The 24536-nt window shown below is 40.8% G+C and overlaps 1 protein-coding gene across 3 annotated transcripts; it reads left to right on the forward strand.

Annotated features, from left to right (window-relative positions):
• Nucleotides 1-1237: 1237 nt before the first annotated feature.
• Nucleotides 1238-21199, forward strand: st8sia6 (ST8 alpha-N-acetyl-neuraminide alpha-2,8-sialyltransferase 6). 3 transcript variants are annotated; one of them, XR_006031005.1, is made up of 9 exons: nucleotides 1238-2156; nucleotides 5219-5287; nucleotides 5735-5812; nucleotides 8484-8628; nucleotides 8768-8880; nucleotides 9174-9266; nucleotides 13574-14050; nucleotides 16846-17104; nucleotides 20736-21199. XR_006031005.1 is itself a non-coding variant. In XM_042087966.1 (8 exons), exons 1-8 carry the CDS (start codon nucleotides 2056-2058, stop codon nucleotides 16970-16972), a joined length of 1203 nt encoding a protein of 400 aa, XP_041943900.1. In that variant the 5' UTR covers nucleotides 1238-2055; the 3' UTR covers nucleotides 16973-18311. The 3 variants fall into 3 exon arrangements, 2 of the variants coding, with proteins under 2 accessions (XP_041943900.1, XP_041943901.1); XM_042087966.1 differs by lacking the exon at nucleotides 20736-21199 and having other exon boundaries at nucleotides 16846-18311; XM_042087967.1 differs by lacking the exon at nucleotides 20736-21199 and having other exon boundaries at nucleotides 1239-2156; nucleotides 16836-18311.
• Nucleotides 21200-24536: the final 3337 nt, after the last annotated feature.

The raw sequence follows: 24536 nt of genomic DNA on the forward strand, positions 1-24536 counted from the left end.
TTTGGGGAGAAATGGGTCACTTCCTTGGTGCACGCTTGTGACATCAGACAGCCAGGGCAAACAAAAGGAGATATTGTGCTTTCCTCACAGGCACACATGGTCCTGTGCAGGGGGGAGTCTGGGGAGGAGACAGCTTGTCCTTCTCTACATTATCACAGATAATAATGCAGATTGTGCTGGCATTGATGCACTTATAACCAGCTCTCTGTCTCTGCACATTCCAGTCCCTATCCCATGACTTTGTCTGTCATCTTTACTACTCATTCCATCTTCAACCATCTCTCTCTCTTTCTCTCTAGCTCTCCTCTTCTCCATACCACATTCCCTAAATATGTGCTTTTGTATTTCCTAGTGTGTTTGTGTGCAACCACATTGTTGCCAAAGTGAGAGTACTTGACACAGCTGATATAAGGCAGGAATTTCAATTGCTTGTATGAAGGCTTGTTACAGTATTTGTACAGTACACTCATGATAACATTACTGACAACACAAAAGAATTTTTACAAAAAAACACGCAGAAGTGCACTCACACTCATTTATTCGTTACATAGCACCCCCGCTACACGCTACCCTATTGCTTAAAGTGCAACAGTGGAGACTGTCCAGTTTTTTCCCCCTTCCCCTCCCCCTCTCTTCCAGAGAACATTCCCCCATTTCTGCTTTCCCCTCCACTAAATCAGTCAGACACACAGAACCCCTTGACCACTCTCAGAAATCAAGAATGAATAGCAACCGCTTTAGTGGTTTTTTACTAGTGCTTCTGGCATTTTCTTCTCTGGCTCCCTTCCTACCCCCCCCCCCCCCCCTCTCACTCTCTGCCTCAGCAGAAACCTGGCTGAGGCGGGTGTGGGGTTATTGAGGGGAGAACTCACACCAGAGTATCTGATAGGCTGATAGCCACTGCCCCAAGTAGTTACTAACTCTGATTGGATGGTGTGAAAAAAAGGGGAAAAATAGCTTGCACTCCAAACACACACTTACACACACACACAGAGAGAGGGAAAGAGAGAGAGAGAGAGAGAGAGAGAGAGAGAGAGAGAGAGAGAGAGAGAGAAAGAGAGAGCCTTGGACGCGAATTCAGTACCAGGCACTCATATTATTGCTGCTCATGCACGACAGTGAGAGAAAGAGACAAATGAATGCAGGAGAGAGAATCAGTAAGAGGGAGAGGGGAAAATGGGGGAAGGAGGGGGCAATCATTCCTGGACATGGGGGGGGGGGGGGGGGGGGGTGGAGAATGTGGAAGGAGCAACAGCAACAGCTAGTGACAAGCAGAGCAAAAGTAGGGACGTGGAGCCTTAACAGAGTGCCAGAGACAGGAAGATACAGAGGGAGAGAACAAGAGAGAGAGAGAGAGAGAGAGAAAGAGAAAAGGAGAAAAAGAACAAGGTCTGCCTGCCTGAGAGTGAGTCATGGAAATGAGAAAATGAACAAGGATTACACATTAAAGTAAGAAACCGTGAGAAAAAAGATCGGGAGGACCCCTCACTCCCACCTTTCTAACCCCCACCCCTTTCCTAGCAGAGGGGCAGAGCAGAACTGGTGAGAGAAACCAAAGTGAGAGAGAGAAAGAGAGAGAGACAGAAAAGAGGAACATCTGAAGAGGTTGAGATGTCATAGACGAATATCAGGGCAATCATAGAGGTGTGTCTGCCTGGTGAGACAGTCTGTTGTTTATGAGAGAGAAAGTTAGAGAAGGGGAATAAGGGTAGCGAGAGAGACAAGGAGATTAACTACTTGGCTTGAGCAAGAGAAAAGCTGAAAGAAAAAAGCACAAAAGAAATACAGCGGGAGCGAAAGAGGGAGGGAGGGAGAGAGAGAGACAGGCAGAAACGGAGTGGGTCCAGAGAAATGCCACCACAGGATTAAACACTTGAGCAAGGAGCCAGGAGGATAGCAAAAGGAGGAAACCTGAGGTGGACACGAGCAACTGGGCCGGAAAGTCCGTGCAAGGGACGGGGCCGCACGGAGGAGAAAGAGCGAGGGTAGGAGAGAGAGGCTATGTCCATGAAGAAGTAGCAGGTGTGTGTGAGTAAGTGTGTGTGTGTGTGAGGAATGAAGCTTGTTCTTCTCAAGCTGCTCCTCTATCTCATGCTCATTCTGTTCGCCCTCGGATCCTTCTTTACCCTGCTTTTGTGGATTGTTTACTCAGACAGGTGAGTTTGCTCACGTGTGTGTGTGTGTGTGTTTGTGTGTGTATATGAAGAAACTATTACGTATTCTTCACAGCACATTTTATAGTTACATAATAACATAATTCTTTTTAATCACTTATGTTGGTGTAAGAGAAGTACTGTTTGTGAAGCAAAAATCACATTTACTTTTAAACAAAAGTTCTCTGTATCCTCTCTAATTTAAAAAACGTATGTATGAGCAGGGTTGGGTAGTAACGGATTACATGTAATCTGGATTAGTAATCAGATTACAAAAATCAAGTAACTATAATCAGCCCAGATTACAATAAAAAAATTGTGTAATCAGATTACAGTTACATTGTTGGGGATTACCTGATTACATTTTATCATGCAAACAATGCAACTTTTTTATGATATCTTTTAATTTGACAAGCAGTTAATTCGGATGTTCACTTTTTAGACTTTTTTCAGATATAGTTAAGAACAAAATTATTCATACCCCTGGCAAATATTGATTTTCTCTTGACCAATATGTTTGTTCTTACTTAAAAAGACACTTGCACATGCCAAAAGGTTGCAAGACAATGTGGTAAAAACATGGAATCAAAAAAAGTGTTTTTTTTATTTCTTTAAATTTTTATGAAAAAATGTGTGTTCAAAATTATTCATACCCTTTTTAAACAATCACTGGAAACATCTTTATTTACCACCACAGCCCTCAAAATGGTTCATATAATACCCACCAAGCCTCTTCATGTCTCCACAATGAGACTGCACCTTTTTAGCAGCAATCTGGAGTTTGAGGCAGGAACGATTATTTGCCATCACTTTGGCCTTGTGCTCACTTTTTAGACGGATTGAGGTCCGCTCTAAAATATTGATATTGTTCTCTGTTAACCATTTCTTGCCTTGTTTGGCTGTATGTTTTGGATCATTGTGTGGTTTAATGTTTAAATGCTGCCTTTTGGGGCAGCCATGGCCTACTGGTTAGGGCTTAGGCCTTTGGGCTTGCCGGTTCGGCTTCACTAATTCACAGATTGGGATAAATGCAGAGACCAAATGTCCCTCACGGGATCAAAAGATATACTTACTTACTAACTTACATACTATTGGAGCAGGTCTCTCAGCACACTGCCTGATCTTTTCCTCCTAATCTTAATGTAGCCTCTTATTTTAGTGTTACCGTTTACTTTGAGAAAGTCACCAGGTCCCCCTGGTTGAAAAACATCCCAAAATAATAATTTTCTCGCCCCCACAAAATGGACATGGTGTCATTTGGGTTTAATGCTTCCCTTTTTTATGCCAATCTCAGGCCATGTCCCTGGGTCAAAAAAATCCAGCGAAAGCTAAATTCTTTGTCCAGCTGTGCCCTTATAAAGGTTAAGCTGAGTTGTGCATGTTTGGGGAAGAGTGGAGAAAAATAGAATGAAAATTCTTTCATCAATTCTGTGGTGGTGTCTTTTACTTAATGGGCATATTTATAGATAGATAGATAGATAGATAGATAGATACTTTATTGATCCCCAAGGGGAAATTCAGGGGGTCTCAGTAGCATACAGACATCACACACAACATGCACTTACAGCAGAAATGGTAAATATAAGTATAAGTATAAACATATAACCAAACTCCACTGTACAATAGAGACAGTAGGAGATAAGAAAAACTAACAAAACTAAATACTAAATATACTATATAAATAAATGTAAAAAATCCAGTGTGCTTGAGGGTGATCAAGCATGAGACGCTTGTAGTGACAGGGCCTGTAGTTCTGTGTGCATGGTGAGGTGCTCAAGAGAGTGAGTGTCATGGTGAGGGTGCAAAAGTAGTCCAACAGTAGTCCTGTAGTTCTGTGTGTATGGTAAGGTGCTCAAGAGAGTGAGTGTCATGGTGAAGGTGCAAAAAGTAGTCCAACATTAGTCCAACAGTGCAATAATAAGGTCTAGAGACCAGCATAAATAATATGGACAAATAGGAGAGTAAAGTATAATGTAGACAAGGTAATATAAAAAACTATGTCTGTGCAAGAACAGGTTGAGGTAATAGGGTTACAGCCATTCAGTATTGTAGCAGAAGCCATTGATCATGTGTGCTAATATAGCATGAAAAACAGTGTAGCAGGAAAAACAGTAGTAAAAACATTAGGCTGTGGACATTAGTAAAACAGTAGTAAAGCAGTAGTGGACAGTCAGTACTCAAACATGGAGGGGTGGAGAGGCAGACAGACTAAGCAGAGAAGCATTAAACAGTTCAATAGCCCTGGGGACAAATGACTTCCTCAGCCTTTCAGTTGTGCATGGCAGTGAGCGAAGTCTCCAGCTGATCAAGCTCTTTTGCTTTTTAATAGTGCTGTAGAGTGGATGGCATTCATTGTCCAAGATGTTGATCATTTTGTTCAAGTAATCCTAAAATAATCAGATTACGTTACATGTTTTTGGTAATCCAACTGATTACGTTACTGATTACAAAAATTGGCATGTAATTTGTAGTCAGTAATGGATTACATTTCAAAGTAATCTGACCCAACCCTGTGTATGAGATGGATTTCAGTAGACGCAGAATGCACTGCATTGTTTGGAGTTTGGTACGGTTTCCTCTGTTAAAACAACTTCTCTCACATAATAATAATCCTCTAAAATAGGATAACAAAAATAAGGATCATCTCTGTCAAAAAGCTTTGCTTCTATAACTTCCACTCACTGAGTGTAGTCTTTGGACTGTCAACATGTTTGTGTGGTGTGGGATTGATTGTGTTTATGGTAAGCTACCAACTTAGAGAGGAGTCATGGAATGGTATACAACCCTGAGACACTGTCGTCATGGTTTTGAAAGGACACCGATGTTCTGTTTGTTGTCAAAACACAGCTCCAGCTGGGCTGGCTCTCAGTTTCACCTTAGAGACATGTAGGTTGTAGGAAATGATCAGTAGCCTTTTTGTTCAAAAATGTTCATAACAGAAAGAGAAAAGACTCTGAAATGTACATACGGTGCATTTTTCCACATGCTGATGTCTTCCTTTCTCTCTCTCTCTCTGTTCCACACACACACACACACTTTCTCACCTGTCTCACTCACTCTTGCAGTGACACCACTCCTCGTAGCCCTTTCCAAAGCCAGAAGAGTGTGGATTCAACAGACTGCCTAGGCTGCAGGTAAGACCTCAGAGCACTGAGCCATGAAAACATCATACAAATCAAACCCATGTAACAGAGCTTTAAAAACATGCCCAGACTCATCTGTGGTTTGTTTTAACTGCACCTACATTAAAAAGTGTGTACTCATCATTGACTCAGCAAGACAAGGCAAAAGACTGAATTAATCGGTCATGACACGATAAAAGACATGACGGGACATATTCTGTCAAAATTACTATGGTCTTTTGTTCCTTAAATCTAATGCACTCTTTTGATATTTCTGTTGTTATTATTTATGTATTGTTATGTATTTAACATACAATTGCAGAAATATTTAATGGCTGGATAAATTACTTCATTGTTCTATTTTTGTTGTATTTCCAAAAAAGCAGTCGAGATCTTACTTGCTTCTGGAAAGACGTTTTACTGGTGTCCTGTGAAATCATGCATTGTACCTTTTCTCAGGGACAGCATTATTGATAAAGTGGTGGAACGTTATTCAAAAAACTGGAAGAAACAAGAAAACAATTATAAAAAGTTCAGGTGAGAGCACATACAAACCATTCCAAATAATGTGCTTTCAGACACACACACACACACACACAATTTTCATTATCACAATATTGAGTTTTTCTCAGTGATTGCATCAAGAACAAAACAATAACTAACTAGCAATAACTAACTAGCAATAACTAACAAAACAAACTAGAAAATTAACTAGATAGATAGATAGAAAGAAATACAGAGAGATAGAGAGGAATGCAGGTATGTTGCCAGATGTTCCCAAGGAAAGTGCCGGAAATAAAAACTCATCCCAATTTCCCCTGCCTTTCCCATTCCATTTGATTCCCATGACCCAAAACACACAGAACCATCTGTTGCATCTGTGAACATGCTGTTATCACTGTCACAGAAATACACAATGTCAATTCACAGCTGAGTCATTCAAGGCCTTTTAGCAATGCCTGAGGCATAGCTGCATCTTCTTTGTGTGCGTTCGTGTGTGTGTGTGTATTTCCTGAGAATTCTTAATCAACATGTGTGGGCGTTGAAGGCTGGGTGGTTGGCGAGCTGTGCTCTTGGGCCTCTCTCCTGGAGTCCTGGAGTGGAACATTACTCAGTGGAAACAGGAAATCGAACCACGGGGATGGTCATGAGACAACAATAACTGTACAGTATTTTGTGCCGCAAACAAAACGTTTTCTTATATATCTTAAGGCTATGCTCATCACAGTATCCATCTTGGTTATCAGTGTGCTGTTGCCTTGTGCAATGGAGCAATCTAAATTCAATAATATCTTAAACTTTCATTAAGTTATCTGTTATTTGTAACTGACTAGAATACGCTCACTATGTACTGCATATCTACTTTCACTATACCATGCTTTCAGTGTTCTGTACCAGTTTGGACATGTGGTCTCCAGATCTTGTTGACTCAAGGACAGTTGTGAAAGTGTAGGTTTCAAGCAATTCATGCTGTGGCCTTGTTTCATCACCTCTGACTCTGAGGGCATCATTGGACACCATAGAGTTATCATCTCATACAGTGAAACTAAGGCAAAAAGATATCTTGCTACTGCATTATGTTTTAGGTCGCTTAAAAACTTTAGGTGTGTAATGTCACTATGAGCAGCCTTATCTATTTTTTTTTTTCAGACTTCTGATTTTTCAACATGGCTTTTTAATGAGGGTTATCAGCACCTGTTTATTTGTTTGCCATGCTCTTGGCAGAGTTATGCATCTTCAAGTAAACTCAAAATACTCATGTAGGCTATGTGTGGACAAATCATTTTTCTAGAAAACAGTTTGGCCACAAATAGGTGTACTTGCCATCTTGTGAACTCCTGATTCTAGAGCAGGATGGACTTGGAATTCTGTTCTCAGGAAATGACAATTACCAATCAAACAAAGGCTAAGCCTACTGTACCAGAGTCTGTTTTGAGTTGTTTATCCATTTAATTTATTTTTGTATTGGGTGGATAGCATTTTTCGTTGAAGTCTGCTGTGTGATTGGGGGGGTGTCAAGTGGAAGTTCTTATTCTTTTGTTCTTCTCTTTCCGTCCTCCCCTTCCTCAGCTGACCCTCCCTTTAGCATAGCCATAGGGGACCCTGCTGTTGGAATGCGCTTAAGCCTTAAAGGAGTACCGTCACACCGGTGTGACGGGAATGTTGGGAAATTAACATTCTAAAGAATATCTGGGTTCATTGAATTCAACATAGAATTTTAGAACCTTCAATTGTTGCGGAACTTAGAATGTTCAAAAACCTACACCTTGAAGGGTTAAGCCAGCACATGGTGGCTTTTACCTTAATAGAGCAGCAGTTGGACAGTGTGACCCCTGGAGTGTCCCCTCTCCTGGGCCCATACCATGGACCTGGGGACCTCAGCATCATGTTGTTCTAGGGAGTCAGGGAAGCCAAGTTGCACTCTCGCAGGATTGTGATGAAATGAACGCTGTGACACTCGATGAACCTCATTTCATTGCGAGCATTCACCATATTATCATGCCACCTGAGCACTCCAAAGACCATCTGGGAAGCATGTTTGTGACAGGATCCTGTTTCAGAGGATACAGGACATGAGACGTCTGTACTTTCTGATCGGTTCTGTAGCATGTAAATGACCAGGACAAAAATAATGTAATTTATTATCCGGCTCTGCACAATGCTAGTAGAGCGCTCCATTACGTTCTACCAGTCAACTATATTCATGTAATTACCTCTAAAAACATATAATGACCTCTGTCAATGGCAACAGGTTTTGTGCTTCTAATTCACATATTTCATATCACTCCACAAGTAGTCCGGTCACTTCTTGCAATGGAGCTTCATTCAAAATTCAAACTATTTGTTTCTCAGCAAAAGCCACAACAAAACGGTAACAAATAAATGTAAAGAGACATATCATGTGAAGTTTTAGGTAATGTTAATACTGCACTGACTTTTTCAATTTGAAATAGAGGGTTTTCAGTTGAAACATTGAAAACCAACACAGATACTTTGAAATGAAAATGAATAGGACTTTAGAGTATTTATTACAAAATGTCAACTTTAAAAGTTGTTTTTAAATGTTTGTCTCAAAGTTACTATTAGCTCAGTGTTGTTTTCCGTGCCACCAGAAATGCCTAATAGGAACACACATGACTTTTTATGCAGTCGTGAGGGTCTATAGTGACCAATATTCTGTCACTGTCTTTGTGGGGTGGTTTGTTAGGTCGTTGCTGAGCAGCAAGTGTCATGGTGTCACTAAAGCAGTTGTCACGCAAGCCAATACCCCTGTCAGGTCAAAGGTTGTGTATGATGGTGAGAAGAGGAAGCCATTGCAAGTGACCCCTGCACTGTTCAGTGTCTTTCCAAAGGTAAAGGACACCATTTGTACTTAAAAGCTTATGGGAAAGTGGGCACAGGGGCTTACTTCACACACTACATAGTTTTCTACTTGGTTCTTATCATGTGACCTCTCTCTCTCTCTCTGTATATTTGTGTACACATGTGTAGGAGTCACCCTTTGGAAACACAACATGGGATTCATGCTCTGTTGTTGGAAATGGGGGTATTCTTGCCAACAGTAGCTGTGGACAGAGAATCGAATCTGCCCAGTTTGTTATCAGGTATGTACGTACAAAATTCAATCCATTTAATTGTATCCGTCTTTAAAATACACAAACTGATAAGAGCCACCAGGACTCTAGGAAAAGGTCTGTTCCAGATAGATATATAATATTGCCATATAATGTTGAAAGTAAATTTGGATAAAAGTGTCTGCTAAAGACCATAAGCATAGCTATGATTATAGTCTATATATAACATAACTATACTTAACTGTGTAAAACAAACCTTTGCACAGTAACATGTGAGGCCACTGTCTCTCCTTCCCCCAACTCCCCATGTGGTTCTCTCACAGATGTAACCTTCCTCCGTTGGACCACGGCTATGAAAAGGATGTGGGGAATAAAACCAACTTGGTAACAGCCAATCCCAGCATTCTCCATGAAAAGTGAGTGGAGCAGAAAAAAAGAGAGTATCTGTTCTGAATTATCAGAGGAATGTGATTACGTGCATGCATGTATGTGCTTGCTTGCACATGCCTGTGCTGTACATGTGTGTGTGTGTGTGTGTGCTGTGCATGTGTGTATGCTGTGTGTGTGTGTGTGTGTGTGCAAGGAGCGTGATTTGCAATTTCTTTGATGAGTGTGTCTGTGGCAGCACATTGCGAACGTTTTTCTTTGACATTTTGTGCATTGTCATGAAAGTATTTTTTTAAAAGGGTTATAATAATAATAATAATAATAATAATAATAATAGCGCAGCGCAGTGAAGTGGCGATCATATAAGTTTAGTCAGAGTTTTTTTTCTTTCGGATTTTTTTTTCTTCAGTAATTTTGTGTCAACGATTCCCAGGACACTGAAAGACCGGGGTGCCCATAACTGAAAGACCATCTCATAACAACTCATTTGATGTATAGCGCCACCTAGTTAAAAATGAAAAAGCTGAGGCATTGTAATCGCAGGTATCATTGGCTGACAGGTTCAAAACTGAACGGAATTTGAAGTATAGGATCATTATGACACCCTCTGAATGCATTCCAAGCATGGAGGGCCATACAATAAATTATAATATGTGTACATTTAGTGACTGTACACTACGCATGCACACACAAACACTCATGCACACACACACTCATGAACACACGCAAACACACACATAAAAATACATGCACACACATGCAGGCACACACACATACTCATAAACACACACGCACACACACACACACCATTACCCCCACACACACACACTCACAAGCGAAAACTCACACACAGAGAAGCACACGTAAGCATAAAAGCAAACGCACACATGCACACAATCAATCAATTTACATACACAAAAGTTGCAAGAGTAGTTGCTGAGTGGTGGTCATTTTTGTGGTACATGTAGTTTATATAGCGCCAGACTCAAGGTCGCTTTGAAGAAAGGAAACAAGGGAGGGATCACAGAGGGATTGAGGGAGAGAATTCCAGAGCTTAGGGGCCATGGTGCTGAAAGACCTGCCACCCAGGGTAGAGAGTCTTGTTAGAGGATCTGAGGGAGTGGGATGGAGTGTAAGAGACCAGAAGGTCACAGAGGAAGGAGAAGCAAAGTCATGGAGGGCTCATTGAATTTGATTCGGGACAGAACCGGTAACTAGTGAAGCTGAGAAAGAATAGGGGTGATGTGAGCAGATCTCTTGGTATGAGTGATTAGTCTGGCTGCAGAGTTCTGAATATATTATAGTTATAGTAATCTTGATAACAAACAAACAAACAAAAGGGTTTCTGTGATTCTTACTACAGCCCGATATTAGCTTTTTGCTGATCTATCGGCTAAATTTCCAGTATTGTCTTACCAATGTCACACTGCAAACGTGCCAGCTAGAAATAAGAACAGCAACTATTTTTCACACGACAGGCAAACACGTTGGAAGCATTTCCAGCCAAAAGATTGAACAAAGACCTGATGCTATTATTCATATTATTACACGGCTCTTCACAATGCAAGTAGAACGCTCCATTGTCTTGAATGGGATTTCCCAAAGTTCTTAAAGTATTTTTTTTGGCCTTTTTATGCCTTTAATGAGATAGGACATAGTGTTGTTACGGTGCCAAAATTATGACTTCGATACGATACCAGCCATAAATATCACGATGCTCGATACTGAAACGATGCTACGGCGAAATCCTAAGATATCTGAAAAAGAAAGGACTCATACCTCCTCCAAGTGTATTGAGTCATTTGTGTTGAATTCGGTGCACTTTTGTAGTGTGCAGGTCAATTCCGGGTTCTAAACTTCCTACATAATTATTATTTTTTATAGTCAGTAAAATAGTAGGCCTACTTTGTGTGATTAAGTCCTTTATTGATTGTTATAGTTCATTTACATTGTGTTGTGTTTTGGCAATAAAGTAGCTTTAAATAGCCAAACTAAGCTAGATCAAGGTCAGTTTTGAAATTACTGCATGCTGTAACTACTGCACTGAATGCTATGCAGAGGGGCCTAATCTTTAGGCCATCTGATGTACAGTATAGCCTAGGCTACCCTAGGCCTTCCCATGTTCATGGGATTTCTTTGACAGTTGCAAAGGGAAAAATGTGAGGATAGTCTTCTTTGCGCCCAGTGTTCAAGTACGACGTTACCACCACTCAGGTCTTCGTCAGATAGGCCTACACCATTACCTGTTGCAATATATCTATGCGCATTCCTTCATGACGTCTATTTCTTTGATAACATGATTTGCTACCACGTAACAATAAGCCGCTATTATTATTAGGACTCAACGCGCTTTGGTGGTATTATATGCTGTGGGCTTTAATTAGCGCACTTAGGGTAGCCTATCCTACATCTGGGCAATAATTATTGAACAAATTGCAGTCAACATGCCGAACGTGAAATAGATTGTTTACAAGTTATGGTAATGTTATTCTGCCGTGAACATTGCGCTTTCATCACGTTAGCACCCTATGATTACAGCTCGTTATGTCTTGTCAAAATGATTACAGCTCGTTATGTCTCGTCAAAATTAATTGATGAAGGAAGGTTCGCTTTATCCCATACTCGTTTCACTTAGGCTAGACTAAAACAGAAGAGAAGAACTTGGCACTAACCATGTAGTCCTGTTTTCTATAGCATATTCGTTAACCTGTCGTTCTTTGAACTCTTTAAAAATGTTGGGATATGTCTGCGAGGTGTTTAGCCAAGTTCCATGCGTAGCCTACTGCTTTTAAATGACTTTGAAACATATTTTACGAACGGGCCTCTGTGTACCTGATGGCTTGCCTGCAATATTCACGATGTATCTGAAATAGTTCCAGATTTCACCTTTTGTTATATCCACAAGGCCGAGGACTGTCGGCAAAGAACTATGTTAAGTTATTATTTTAATAAAGTATCGATTCTAAAAACGTCGGAAATCGTATCGTTTTTTGTGTGAAGGCATCGTGATACCTTTTTAGTATCGATACACCGTGCAACACTAATAGGACAGTAGAGAATGACAGGAAGTGTGTGGGAGAGAGAGTCGGGGTGGGATCCAGAAGGGTCGCCGGCATACGGTGCAGGTGCCCCAGCCAGTAGCGCCACGGGTCAAGTGGGGCCAAGGGATTTTCTCAAAGTTCTAGCGGTCATTATTTTTGAGGAAAGGACCTCTGAAAAAAATAATGACCGCTGTCAATGGCAATGGAGTTTGTGCTTCTAATTCAGGTCTTTCATATCACTACGCAAGGACTGGAACTTCATTCAAAAGTGAAAGCAGACGGTTGATCCTGTGTTCTAAAGAATGTTTGATTCAAGTTCAGCGTGCAAACTACAGTATTTGTTTCTCAGCAAATGCCACGATGAACGGTAACAAATAGGCTAGGCTATGTAGGCTAAAGACATACCGTGGGGAGTTTATTATTTCGATTTGGCAATTAGCCGTGTAATAAGCGGGATAATGTATAGAACGCTGGTCCCAATAATGACCGGCGTTCTATACATTATGCCTTACATAATTACTTTATAACTTAGCCTTTCATTAGGATACCAGGTAGTTAGGCCTATTTAAACACAATGTCCCACCTTGATCAGAACTTTTCAATATGCTAAATATTAGAGTAAATTTTTACATTGTGTTTAATGAATATCGGAGGATTTATCAATTATTGGTTTTTTAAATCCTCAAATATCGAAATTGGTATCGGTCTTTAAAATCCCATATTGGTCGAGCTTTAACTCTTACTGCCACTCTGTGGTATTGGCTACCGGTACTCTTACTTTAAAGTTTTTTGTTTGTTTGTTTTCATTCGATCTGACTGGCATGGTACCTAATGCCAGTGCATTTTGTCTAAACCTGTCTTAAATGGTACTAAAGGTTTCTTAAGATTGCATTAAAGGTTTTCACATACTGTATCTAGCTTTCAGTCATACGTGATCAACAACCAGCATTATATATTCACCATTTTTTTCTTTTCTTAGATTTCTGTAAACACTGCCCCTTATAGGCTTGTAGCAAACTAGGCTGCAGCTATGGGTACCCTGTCGTTGCAGGCATATAGAAGAGCGAAGCTCACTTATTCCCATTTTGCATTTCACTCATTTGCTTTCTTCAGGCCCGGGTCATGTTTGTCCCTTCAATGTTTGAGTTACCATGAGTTCCCTGTTTGTAGGTTTGTGTTAAATGTTTGCTTCCCCTCAACCTCTTTGAGTGTTGTCATCCAGCTTGGTATTTTAGGAAATTCCCTCTTTCACTTCTCTTTTTGAATGTCTCCTCCATCATTTCCTCTTCCGTCAGGTTTGGTGGGCTCATGGAGCGGCGGCGGCCATTCGTTGAGGGCCTCCGCCCCTACGGTGACGCCCTGGTCCTCCTCCCTGCCTTCTCATATGGCCACAACACGCCGGTGTCCTTGCGCGCCGTCTACACCCTGGAGGACTTCCGGAGCCCCACGCGACCCGTCTTCCTCAATCCGGACTACCTGACCGGCCTGGCTCGCTTCTGGCGCTCGCAGGGCCTGCGTACCGTCCGCCTGAGCACGGGCCTCATCATGGCCAGCCTGGCCCTGGAGCTGTGCACCAACGTGCACCTGTACGGCTTCTGGCCATTCAGCCAGCACCCGCACGGTCACCACCGGCACCTCACCAACCACTACTACGATGACCGGGAGACGAAGAAGAAGATTCATGCAATGCCAGCCGAGTTTGACCACCTGCTGAGGCTCCACGAGCAGGGCGTTCTCAGGGTGCATCTGGGACAGTGTCCGCCCAGCGATGGGTAAGGCATGCCTGGCATGGCCACCTCTGGACTAAGGCATGCTTTCTCATGAGAGCTATCAGAACTGTTCTCTGCATGGCTGCAGTATTCTGAGGAATTGTTGTCACTCGATTCCTCGTTTTATTGCTGGAAAAAAAGGCATGCTGGGATTTGTAGTCTTCTTTTGTGGGCGGCTGAAAACATGTCTGCTGTGCAGACTGGACTCTCAGTCTTTGAGAGTGATTTGCACAAACATTTTCTTTTATATCTTGTTTTCCTGTTGATCTCATTTCATTTTCATCACAATCTACAATTCTAAGCCATTCTAAATGAAACCCTTCCAAAGGGGTGACGTCATTTGCTTGGATTTAAAGTTGTTCACTGAATTCCAACAATTATACTTGTATGGTATGGTTCATTTTTTAACCAACTGGTCTCTTCTCTGACCTCTCCTCTGATTGGCTAATCTACTCTTTGAGTTAAATTAGATACAAGAGTCTGCAGGCAAGTAGAGCACTTCAATGCAATATAAGGAAGTACAGTATAAGGCAAAATTGTGAATAATCCCAATAAAGCCATGCTAAATTGCTTTAGGCTTTTAGCACTATCATGTGCAGTTGTGTTAAAGTAACACAATGGATGAGGTTTTGTGGGCTCATGGATAATGTTACTGCTGGAATGGTGAAGGATATGCCTTGATTTAATTTGTGTTATTTGTCAAAACATTTCTCAAATATTTTGAGCTATTGCTTACACTGAGTGTACCACTCTTCTGTGGTACATGACAAAATATTTTGGTAACTGTAAGCAATTGTCATTTTCCCACTTTTAATGATGCTGAGATCACAAGCTAAAACAAACCTACCTCTAAGAATACAGCTCCCCATGGAAATAAACAGATACAAGTCGGCAGCTTCACAGCTAAATTATAATAGCTGTAGCACTGCCTGTCTTAATGCCAATTAATCAGTGACTGGCTTTTAAAATGTTTTAATCAGTAGTAAAGATATTGTGTCAGTGATACACAGTATATAAAGCTACAGAGCAATCTAGATGCAAATTGTCCTTTTTAAGAGTGCTACAGCATAATGCATTTAGCAAGGGTAAAACCCTTTTAAGAAAAAGTTTTCTTTCCCCTCTAATTTTGAATCAGAATATAAAATTATAGTACATTTATGATTATAGAATGGATTCTTATATAAATATCTTCCAAAGGCTGTAAAAAAAACCTTTCGAGAATGATGGCTGGTTAGAGTTCATCTGTGAAAGAGACTACTTCATTCTCAGGAAAGACTGAATGTTGAGCCAAACTGAAGATATTCTTTGATCTGTAATGTTTGTAATACTATAGAATACACTATGTAAGGGATAGTGTATAGAACGCCGGTCATTATTGGGAAAATAAGTCCCGACAGGGCGAACCAGACCCCGACGCGCAGCGGAGGCCCTGAAGGGACTTATTTTCCCAATAATGACCGGCGTTCTATACATTATCCAGCTTATTACACGGCTACTTGCCAAAACTAAATAATAAACTCCCCACGATATCTCTCTTTAGCCTACATAGCCTAGGCTATAGCCTATTTGTTACCGTTCATCATGGCTTTTGCTGAGAAACAAATAGTTCGCAACAACACACGCTGAACTTGAATCAAACATTCTTTAGAACACAGCTGATCAACTGTCTGCTTTTCACTTTTGAATGAAGTTCCAGTAGTTGCGGCAGTAATTGCCATTGACAGCGGTCATTATTATTTTCAGAGGTCCTTTAGTCGAAAATAATGACCGCTAGAACTTTAGGGAAATCCCATTCAAGTCAATGGAGCGCTCTACTTGCATTGTGTAATAACATTGTATAATATGCTATTATGACACATTACATTAGGAAACAACATTTAGAATGTGCAAACTATTCACAAGTACTAATAATCAAGGATCTTTGCACTACCTTAGGAAACACTTCAAAGGAAAATACATTGAAAATGTTTCAAATGATAAAACTGTTGTTTTCATTAGCTACCTGGAAGGGGGCACTGACAATAAACATAATGTACTACCTCCCATTTCACATTATTTGGAATATTGTTTGGCTTATCTATAAAGAAACCCAGTGGAAGTTGTACTTTGGACGCTGATGAACCCTTCTTTATAGGCTACAAAATACTGGACTGTCGGACCACATACTTTACACTTTGGATCTGAGTTGAAAAGGTTTTGCATGAACCTCTTCTACCAGAAAGGGTGTCATGAAACTGATAGCTCCAACATATACCTGTAATAACATAAAAAATGCATAAGGTGTCTTCTATTGAGGCTGTTCATGCACGTGTACTCTTCATAGGCCAGACTAAAACGCTGTAATTCGATACTCTCCTTTGTGTGAGCCAGATGGAGCCTATGTCCCGATCACTCACAATTGATTTGTGTGGTCACTGGCTAGGTCACTGGCTAACAATTTTATTTTATTGCTTCAGCAGTCTTATTTTTGTGCCAGTCGCATGACACATGTATAACACTGAGTGAAGCATGTTTTGAAAGCATGCATGCATGTTTTATTTTGATGGATTTGACGTGTATGATGGTAACCTGCACATTCCACCCTGTAAAAGTGTGATGCTCATTAATTGGCTGGTGCTGTTCAGAGGTTATATGCCTAACTGTGAAAACCCTTTAAATACTGCTGAAATACAACAAGTTGATTATTTTCTTTAATGTCTTTTTTTTGAAAGTGCAAACTTTCATGATACATTTTGTCAGTGACTATCATAAGTTGTGGTCTCAGTTCATTTACTATACATTTGTTCAGTTCCCTCAAGATGTGGGGCAACAATACCTCAGAGACTGCCACCTGGAGTTTCAAGGACGTGCCCAAATGAAGGCCACTGGTGGGCTAAACCACACCAACCGAGGGGTCTGTGGAGGAAGAGAGCAGGTGTATATTGATGTACACTTCTGGAATGTGATTTGTCAGTACCCTGCTGGAGGTTCATGGTCTGCTGTTGGGTCATGTCAGCTTTAAAGGCTGATAACTGAGGCTGAACAGGAAGAATGTCATGATTCTACAAGGTTATGAAGGTGAAAAAAAGTTTTTTATTTCTAGAATCTCATGTCATGATAGCATTTATTTAAAATGTTGAGCATTAGTGTAAATGAATATAGACAGGTAAAGACAAAAAATGTGTAAATTAGTTACCATTTTGCCTGGAACTCTTAACCACCTCCAAACAGTCCCTAACATCTATCAACAGAAAGCCAGTTGACAGCTACTGCTACCACCTGTGGGCCGCCAGCAGTCCACTGGCCTTTTCCTGTACGGGAATATAAAAAGAAAAACGACACAGTGCTCTTGAAATTGGAAGGGGCCGTATCTTGAGTCTTATGTTAAGCATACTGCCAATAAACCACAGAGAGATGCAAGAGATTTAGCAGATCAACGACTTTATGGGTTTCCATGGTGTTTCCACATCAAACTCATATCCTGCTCATCTTCCGGCATAGAGTATTTTTTGCAAGATGATTGTGAGTGTCCAAGGGAAGGGGTGGATGGGGATATATATAACCCCAATAGCCTATAAACAGTTATAGATGTCATGGTGATCTGTAGTCACCACTTTGCTGTTTTTCGCTGTGTTGGCTTGACATAAAACCACTTCAGCCCAAAGTGCTTCCTGTAATGTCAAAGGTCGTAGGCTGGAAATGTTGTCACAGATGAGTGTATAACACAGCTGCAGCTATTTATACCCTCCTGCCGTATTCACGGCAATGTGTTATTTAAGTGCTTCTTGTTGACTAAGAGAAAGACAAATAAAAGAAAGACAGTGAGAATGTTCTACAGTATGGTGACTGGCTTGCATGTGAGCCTTTCTGAACCACCATTCTGAGAAAGTCCTGTTTTTGTATATGGTCAGCCTCAGAAATGTTTGACTGCCTTGCTTTGAACATCTACTAAGCTGTAAATAAACTGATATAACTTCTGTGGTCTGATGTACGGATACTCATTTGGAAAACACAAATAGTTTTGTGATTACTGATTTACTTGGCACAATAGTGAATGTACTGATGAGAAAAGACTTTACACTAGATGGCAGCAGTTTCCTATGTTTGCAATACTATCAGTTATAATCACTTACAGTTACAAAACTGTCTTAGCCACAGGTGATGCGTTGGAATGTAGTGTAGCTAACCTATTGAACAGTTTTTAAATGCAGTCCAATGTGTACCCCAGTTTGTTTTCTCAACCAAGAACTATTTAGCCTGACGTCGTCATACTCAATTCAAGTCAGAATTTGTGTGTGTGTGTGCGTGTGTGCGTGTGTGTGTGGGGGGGGGGGGGGGCTCTGCACTCAATTGGCTAGACCTAACCAGCAACTCGGCAACGAAATAGCTTACTGTGAGCTGTAGGAAGAACACACAAACTATCATTCTTCTCCACAAATGCCTTAACATTGTTTTCTGGTAGTTTTGTTTAAAGGAACACACCACCCAATGTCAGTAGTAATATATGTTCTTACCTTAACTTTCACGAGTTGAGTCATACCTCTCCCGTGTCGGTACGTGCACTCAAACGCTCTGGTGCACAGCGCGAATGTGTTAGCATGTTGCTATGCTAGCGGGGCTCAGACGTAGCCATAGAGGGAGGAAGATATCAGTAATCAAAAACATCCACGTTTTCCCTACTTAAATACAGTTGCAAGAGTAGTTGATAAAAATGTGTAAGGTCACACAACATGAAACGTGGCGATTTTCCAAGCGAATAAACAGGAGAACTACAATGTGTGGTGCAATAGCACTTGGGAGTACTTTAACCTAGCGTAGTAATATTAGTTATTATACGGCTCTTCACAATGCTAGTAGAACGCTTCATTGACTTGAATGGGATTTCCCAAAGTTCTAGCGGTAAATAAATTCATGTAATTACCGCTGAAAACATATAATTACCGCTGTCAATGGCAACGGGTTTTGTGCTTCTGATATGTCTTTCATATTGTGGGGAGTTTATTATTTCGTTTTGGCAAGTAGCCGTATAATAAGCGGGATAATGTATAGAACGCCGGTCATTACTGTGAAAATAAGTCCCTTCAGGCCTCCGCTGCGCGTCGGTCCGGTTCGCCCTGTCGGGACTTATTTTCCCAGTAATGACCTGCGTTCTATACATTATCCCTTACTTAACACCTAATTGTAGATCCTATCCACCAAAGAGCTAGATCGACCCCTCAGCCTCCCCCTCCCCCTTCGAGGCACACACACAGTCATTTCCGTAAATAGAGACAACCTGCCCTGCCGGCGTTAGTTTGAGCTGACTTCGCAAAGTAGCAGGTAGTGGTAAAGTAGATTGTGAACAATCACAATGACAACAATATGACAACGTTAGGGATAGAAACCATGCGTTCCGCTGACGCTGTGGAGCAGGAGAAAGATGGCCAGCCGTAAGCGTTCAACTGTGTGGTTGCATTTTACAAAAATTGACGGAGACAGTGGTCTGTGCAACATTTGCCAGGCAATATGCAAAACAGGCAAGGGCAACACATCAAATCTCAGGAAACACCTTGTTAAACATCAGATACATTTAAGAGCAGAAGAGTGTACCATGTTCACTTCCACAGCTGCAGAAACTAGCAGCACACCTGGAGCTAGTCATGGTCAAGGAAAGGTCAATGAGGTCTTTCCTCAATCTCCTTTGGTTTCTTACAGAAGGGCCCGACTCTTCGTGATTGAACGAAGTTACATATCTTCCCCCTGAGAAGAAGGAAAGTTGGCTTAAGACACCAATTGGGCTATACCGGTGCATGAACTACCCCCATTGTAGTAATGTCATCCCCTCGAAAACCTTTGTGGATTTCAAATCAAACAAATCATTCAAAATAAAAATGTCATAAACTGTAACACCACATTGGTTATTTACCGTTTATCTTGCCCATAGGATGTGTTTTATGTGTTTTACACACTAAAAGGTGTCTGCGTGATCGATTGGCGGAGCATAAGTAGGCCTATGCTATTCGTACCAGTGACCCCGACTATCAGATGGCCCAACACTTTTTACATATGCACAATAAGAATGATTCCCTACTAAAAATAGAGGTTTTGGAGCATGTGAGACCTTTGGATAGAGGAGGTGATAGGATCCGCAGACTCAACCAGTGCGAGTCATTTTGGATTAATGCTCCTCCACACCGTCATAGATGTTGGGTTTCGAACTGAGCACTAAGACAAGTTGGATAGGTTGGATACTTGGATAGGCCCTCTCCTCTTTAGCCCAGATGAGACCATAATTTCCAAAAAGAATGGCAAACTTTGATTGGTCTAACCACAGGACCTTTTTCCACGTTACCTCAGTCCATTTTAAACAAGCTCAGGCCCAGATAAGAGGGTGGCATTTTCTGTATCATGTCTCAATACAATTTTAGCTGTTACAGTTTTGGCTGCAGTTTTTGAATTGAGTATCAAACTGGGCACATATACAATGGTTATCAGAGGTTTTCCTAAGCCCATACAATGACAGGTCTGGAAACAGTTCTAGTGTTGATGCAGTGCCATCTGAGGTCCAAAAGACCACGGCCATCCAATTTGTTTTGCAGCTATTTCCCTTATTTGCAAAGATTTCTCTGGATTCTCTGAATGTTTTAATATATTATGTCCTGTAGATGATGAACTCAATTTCATGTTAAGAAGCATTAAAATGACATAGTTTCATCATTTGTGCACACAGGTTTACTCTGAGTGATGAATACCCCTACATCTTCACTTCTAAGACACCCTGCCTCTCTGGGATGCTCTTCTTCATACCCAATCGTGTTGCCAGTTCCCTAATTGGTTGTCAAACTTTCCTCCTTTTGTTTAGAATAGAATAGAATAGAATATACTTTATTGTCATGCCTGCATGAAAATTGTCTTTGGTCTCACTGATAGGAATAGTATAAAACACATAGGAAACATAGAGTAGACACATTCATTCCGTTACACACAGACATATAGCCACAGGATGAACACAGCACATCACATGTATCCCCTCCCTCTAGCTCACACACACATGCATACACATCAGATACAAGGCAAAAAGCACCAGTTCCAGCCCATTTGTAGTGCTCTTGGCTACACCTCCCTTCTGTCTAGTTTTTCCATTGTTTGTTGACCATGGAAATTGCATTTGGAATAAAAGAGTTTTTGTATATATTTTCCCTTGCCATGTGTACTCTGTAGCGCCGCCCTAGGGGGAGCAGCTCAAATTCAGAATGGAGGGGGTGTGTGTCATCATCTAGTATGTTCATGGCTTTTCTGTGTACTGCAGTGCTGTATAGATTATCTGGTGTTTTTTGAGGTCGCCCTATGATTTTCCCTGCCATTTTAACAATTTGGACAGCTTGTTCTTATTGTGTAAAGTCAAGTGACCATACCAGACAGAAATGTTATAAGTAAGGATGCTCTCCACTAAACTGACATATATCCTCTCAAGAATATTGAGAATATTTAAATATCTTTATCATTACACAACATCTCCAGCATTTTGTTACCCCCATCCCAACTTTTTTTGAAACATGTTGCTGGTATCAAATTCAAAATGAACATATGTTTTCCATGCAATAGTCAAATTTGTCATTTTCAACATTTGATATTTTGTCTGTGTCCTTTTTACAACTAAATATGAGTTTAAGAGATTTGCAGATTAATTACATTCTGTTTTTATTCACATTTTACATAACGTCCCAACTTTTTCTGTTTTGGGGTTGTATTTTTTTTTTTAAATGACAATACCAAATAAAGGCTTTTTAATTCATTCCTTCTCCTCTTTTTACGTCTGACTGAGTGCCTGGGACCTGCTTTTTTGTGTGTGTCAAAGGTCAATGAGGCATTGACATTAACTTTGTCGCCATCTTCAGGTAGGTTAATTAAGTATTTTTAAAAAATGTTTGTCCATTGTGTTCATATGTTTATACTTTATATTTTTAGGAGGGGGATAAAATGTTCATATTTTTAGGAGGGGAGAGGGATGTTATCACTTTAAACAACTTTTCATGACAACTGCCATGTTCAACAAATCACACTCACCTCAGTTCATTCACAAAAAAGAGGCTCCCTTTTTGTTTTTCAGTAGAACTAGGCCTACAAGTTGCTATGTGTGATTCTAGCCTTTGCCCAACTGATTCTAGCCGTTGCCGAAATACAGATTTACACCTTTGGTGTTCACATATGAATCCTGAAATTAGCTCAAATGGGCATCTACTTTATATCACAAAATATGATAACAATAACATCTGCCTGCTTAGCCATGCAGAGTGCAGTTACATGTATGTTTCAGTGTGTGGGTCCTGCTAAAGCCGTATTATAATACAATCTTCCCCCAGTTTTCCACCTCTTATAACCTCATGAGGTGACATGAATGATGATGTTTTCACTGGGGAAAAAAAATTCCCATGCGCTTAAGGTGGGAAACTGGGAGAAGATTTTGCTGGAGAGATGCTATTTGACCTAATGAAATTAATCAATCGGTGTCCTTAAAGCAGAGTTGTCTGAGTGACAACTTCATTCGCCAGTTTGGTTATTGTGATTTGTGTTAACCTATCTGTTAAGTGCAACAGGCAATGCCTCCAATATGGTCAGATCCTTAATTTCAAGCTCCTACAAATGCACTAAATGAAGTCGAGACCCAACACAACACAACACCCAGAATGATCACCAATTTACCAGCACGATGCGTGCCTAACATTTTCAAGAAATATTTTAAACCATCATTATTTTGCTAAATCAATTTAATTTATGAGTTTTTATAATTCATAATCCCCTCCCCCATTGAACCTTTGATATCTTGGACTAACTTATATTATGTATTATTTATTGATTTTACTGAGATCTACCTTTTTTACACATTTCCATGTCTCCATATGTTGTACCTGCTGTGTAGTTTTGTCTGTGTGTGCTATATGTTGTATGTGCTGTGTAGTCTTGTTTGTGTGTGCTATATGTTGTACCTGCTGTGAAGTCTTGTTTGTGTGTGCTATATGTTGTACCTGCTGTATAGTCATGTTTGTGTGTGCTATATGTTTGTGGGGCCAAAGATGAATTTCCACAGCAGTGGATAATAAAGACTTCTATTCTAAAGTGTTGCAGTAGCAATATCCAAGGAGACTTAAAGGAGTGATTTGTAGGATTGTTACCGAACGTTCTGTAGGCCAAAATCAAAACACTGGTGAACGTTCTCAAGACTACCTAGACGCGAGCCTCTTCTGGGTTGCCAGATGTGATGAAGACTTAGCTAGCGTTAATTGACCTGCAACTGCTTTAACGTCTCTCCAACCATGACCCAGCTACACATTACAGAAACATGAAAACAAAAAATACCTCTCTAACCAATTTAACATATTTAGCTTAAGTTAGCGATGCAGATGAAGTTTAGCCTAGGCCAGGGGTCCCCAACCTTTTATGTACCATGGACCGGTTTGATTCCTATTTTTTTTTCACGGACCGGCGGGGGGGGTTTGGGGGTTCCATGTTCCATATGTGTTGTGCATGAATTACTTGAAAAGAACTAGCTCCAGTTATGTATGAACAGTGAAGGTAAGATCTCTTGTGAACGTGAACTTGAAGAAGTGAAAATTGAACAATATGAACTATGAATATTGAACAACTTGAAGCTACATCTATAAGTGTGAACATGCTTAACAAAATATGGGAACAAAACATGGGAACTAAACGTGCATTACGAATATAATCAGTGGGAGCCCTGCTTGTTTCCCTGCAACAAGAAGCTTCCATCTGGGGTGATGGAATACAGTGACACCCTCAGTGTGTTAATGTCCAGTCGATTGCGCAATTTGTCTAGTTGCAGTCATTGCCGAAAACCCGGCCTCGCATAGATACGTGGTGGGAAACGTTTTCAGCGCTTTTACGGCTATCTCGGGATATTCTGCTTTGGTTTTGATCCAAAAACCCGCCAGAGAGGTTTCCTTATACACACTCTTAAGACCACCGTCATTTGAAATTTCGATCAACTGCTCTTCCTCTTGCGCTGACAAGTTAGGACTATTCGGGATATTGACAAATGGGTTGCGGACCCACTCATTGGTTAGCCGTGAATCTTTAAAGGATGGGAAGTAACGCTCAAACTCATTTGAGAGCGCAACAAGGTGATCGCGCACCAGCTGCGAGAGAAAGGGCCCTGCCTCAGTCTCTCCCAAAACCCCCACTACTTTTTGGAACATATCAAATACACCACTCGTCGTCCCTACAAATCAAGCTTGGCTTTAAATGCAGCGACTTTATCTGCCAGTTTAAAGACAGTCGTCATTCTCCCCTGGAGTGACAGGTTGAGGTCATTAAGCAACCCAAATATGTCACACAGGTAAGCGAGTTTTGACACCCAGTCCTCATCACTAAAATGTGCAGCTAACGGTGACTTTTTTTTTCTGCTCTCGCAACTCAAACACTCTGGCCAGTGACCTGCTAAAGATGCTTGTTTTTTGTTGCTCATTCTAGCAGTTTAGCTAACTTTGTGTGACACTACCGTTCGCTAAGA

This window comes from Alosa sapidissima, chromosome 3 (genome assembly GCF_018492685.1).
Source record: "Alosa sapidissima isolate fAloSap1 chromosome 3, fAloSap1.pri, whole genome shotgun sequence".
NCBI classification, from domain to species: Eukaryota; Metazoa; Chordata; class Actinopteri; order Clupeiformes; family Clupeidae; genus Alosa; species Alosa sapidissima.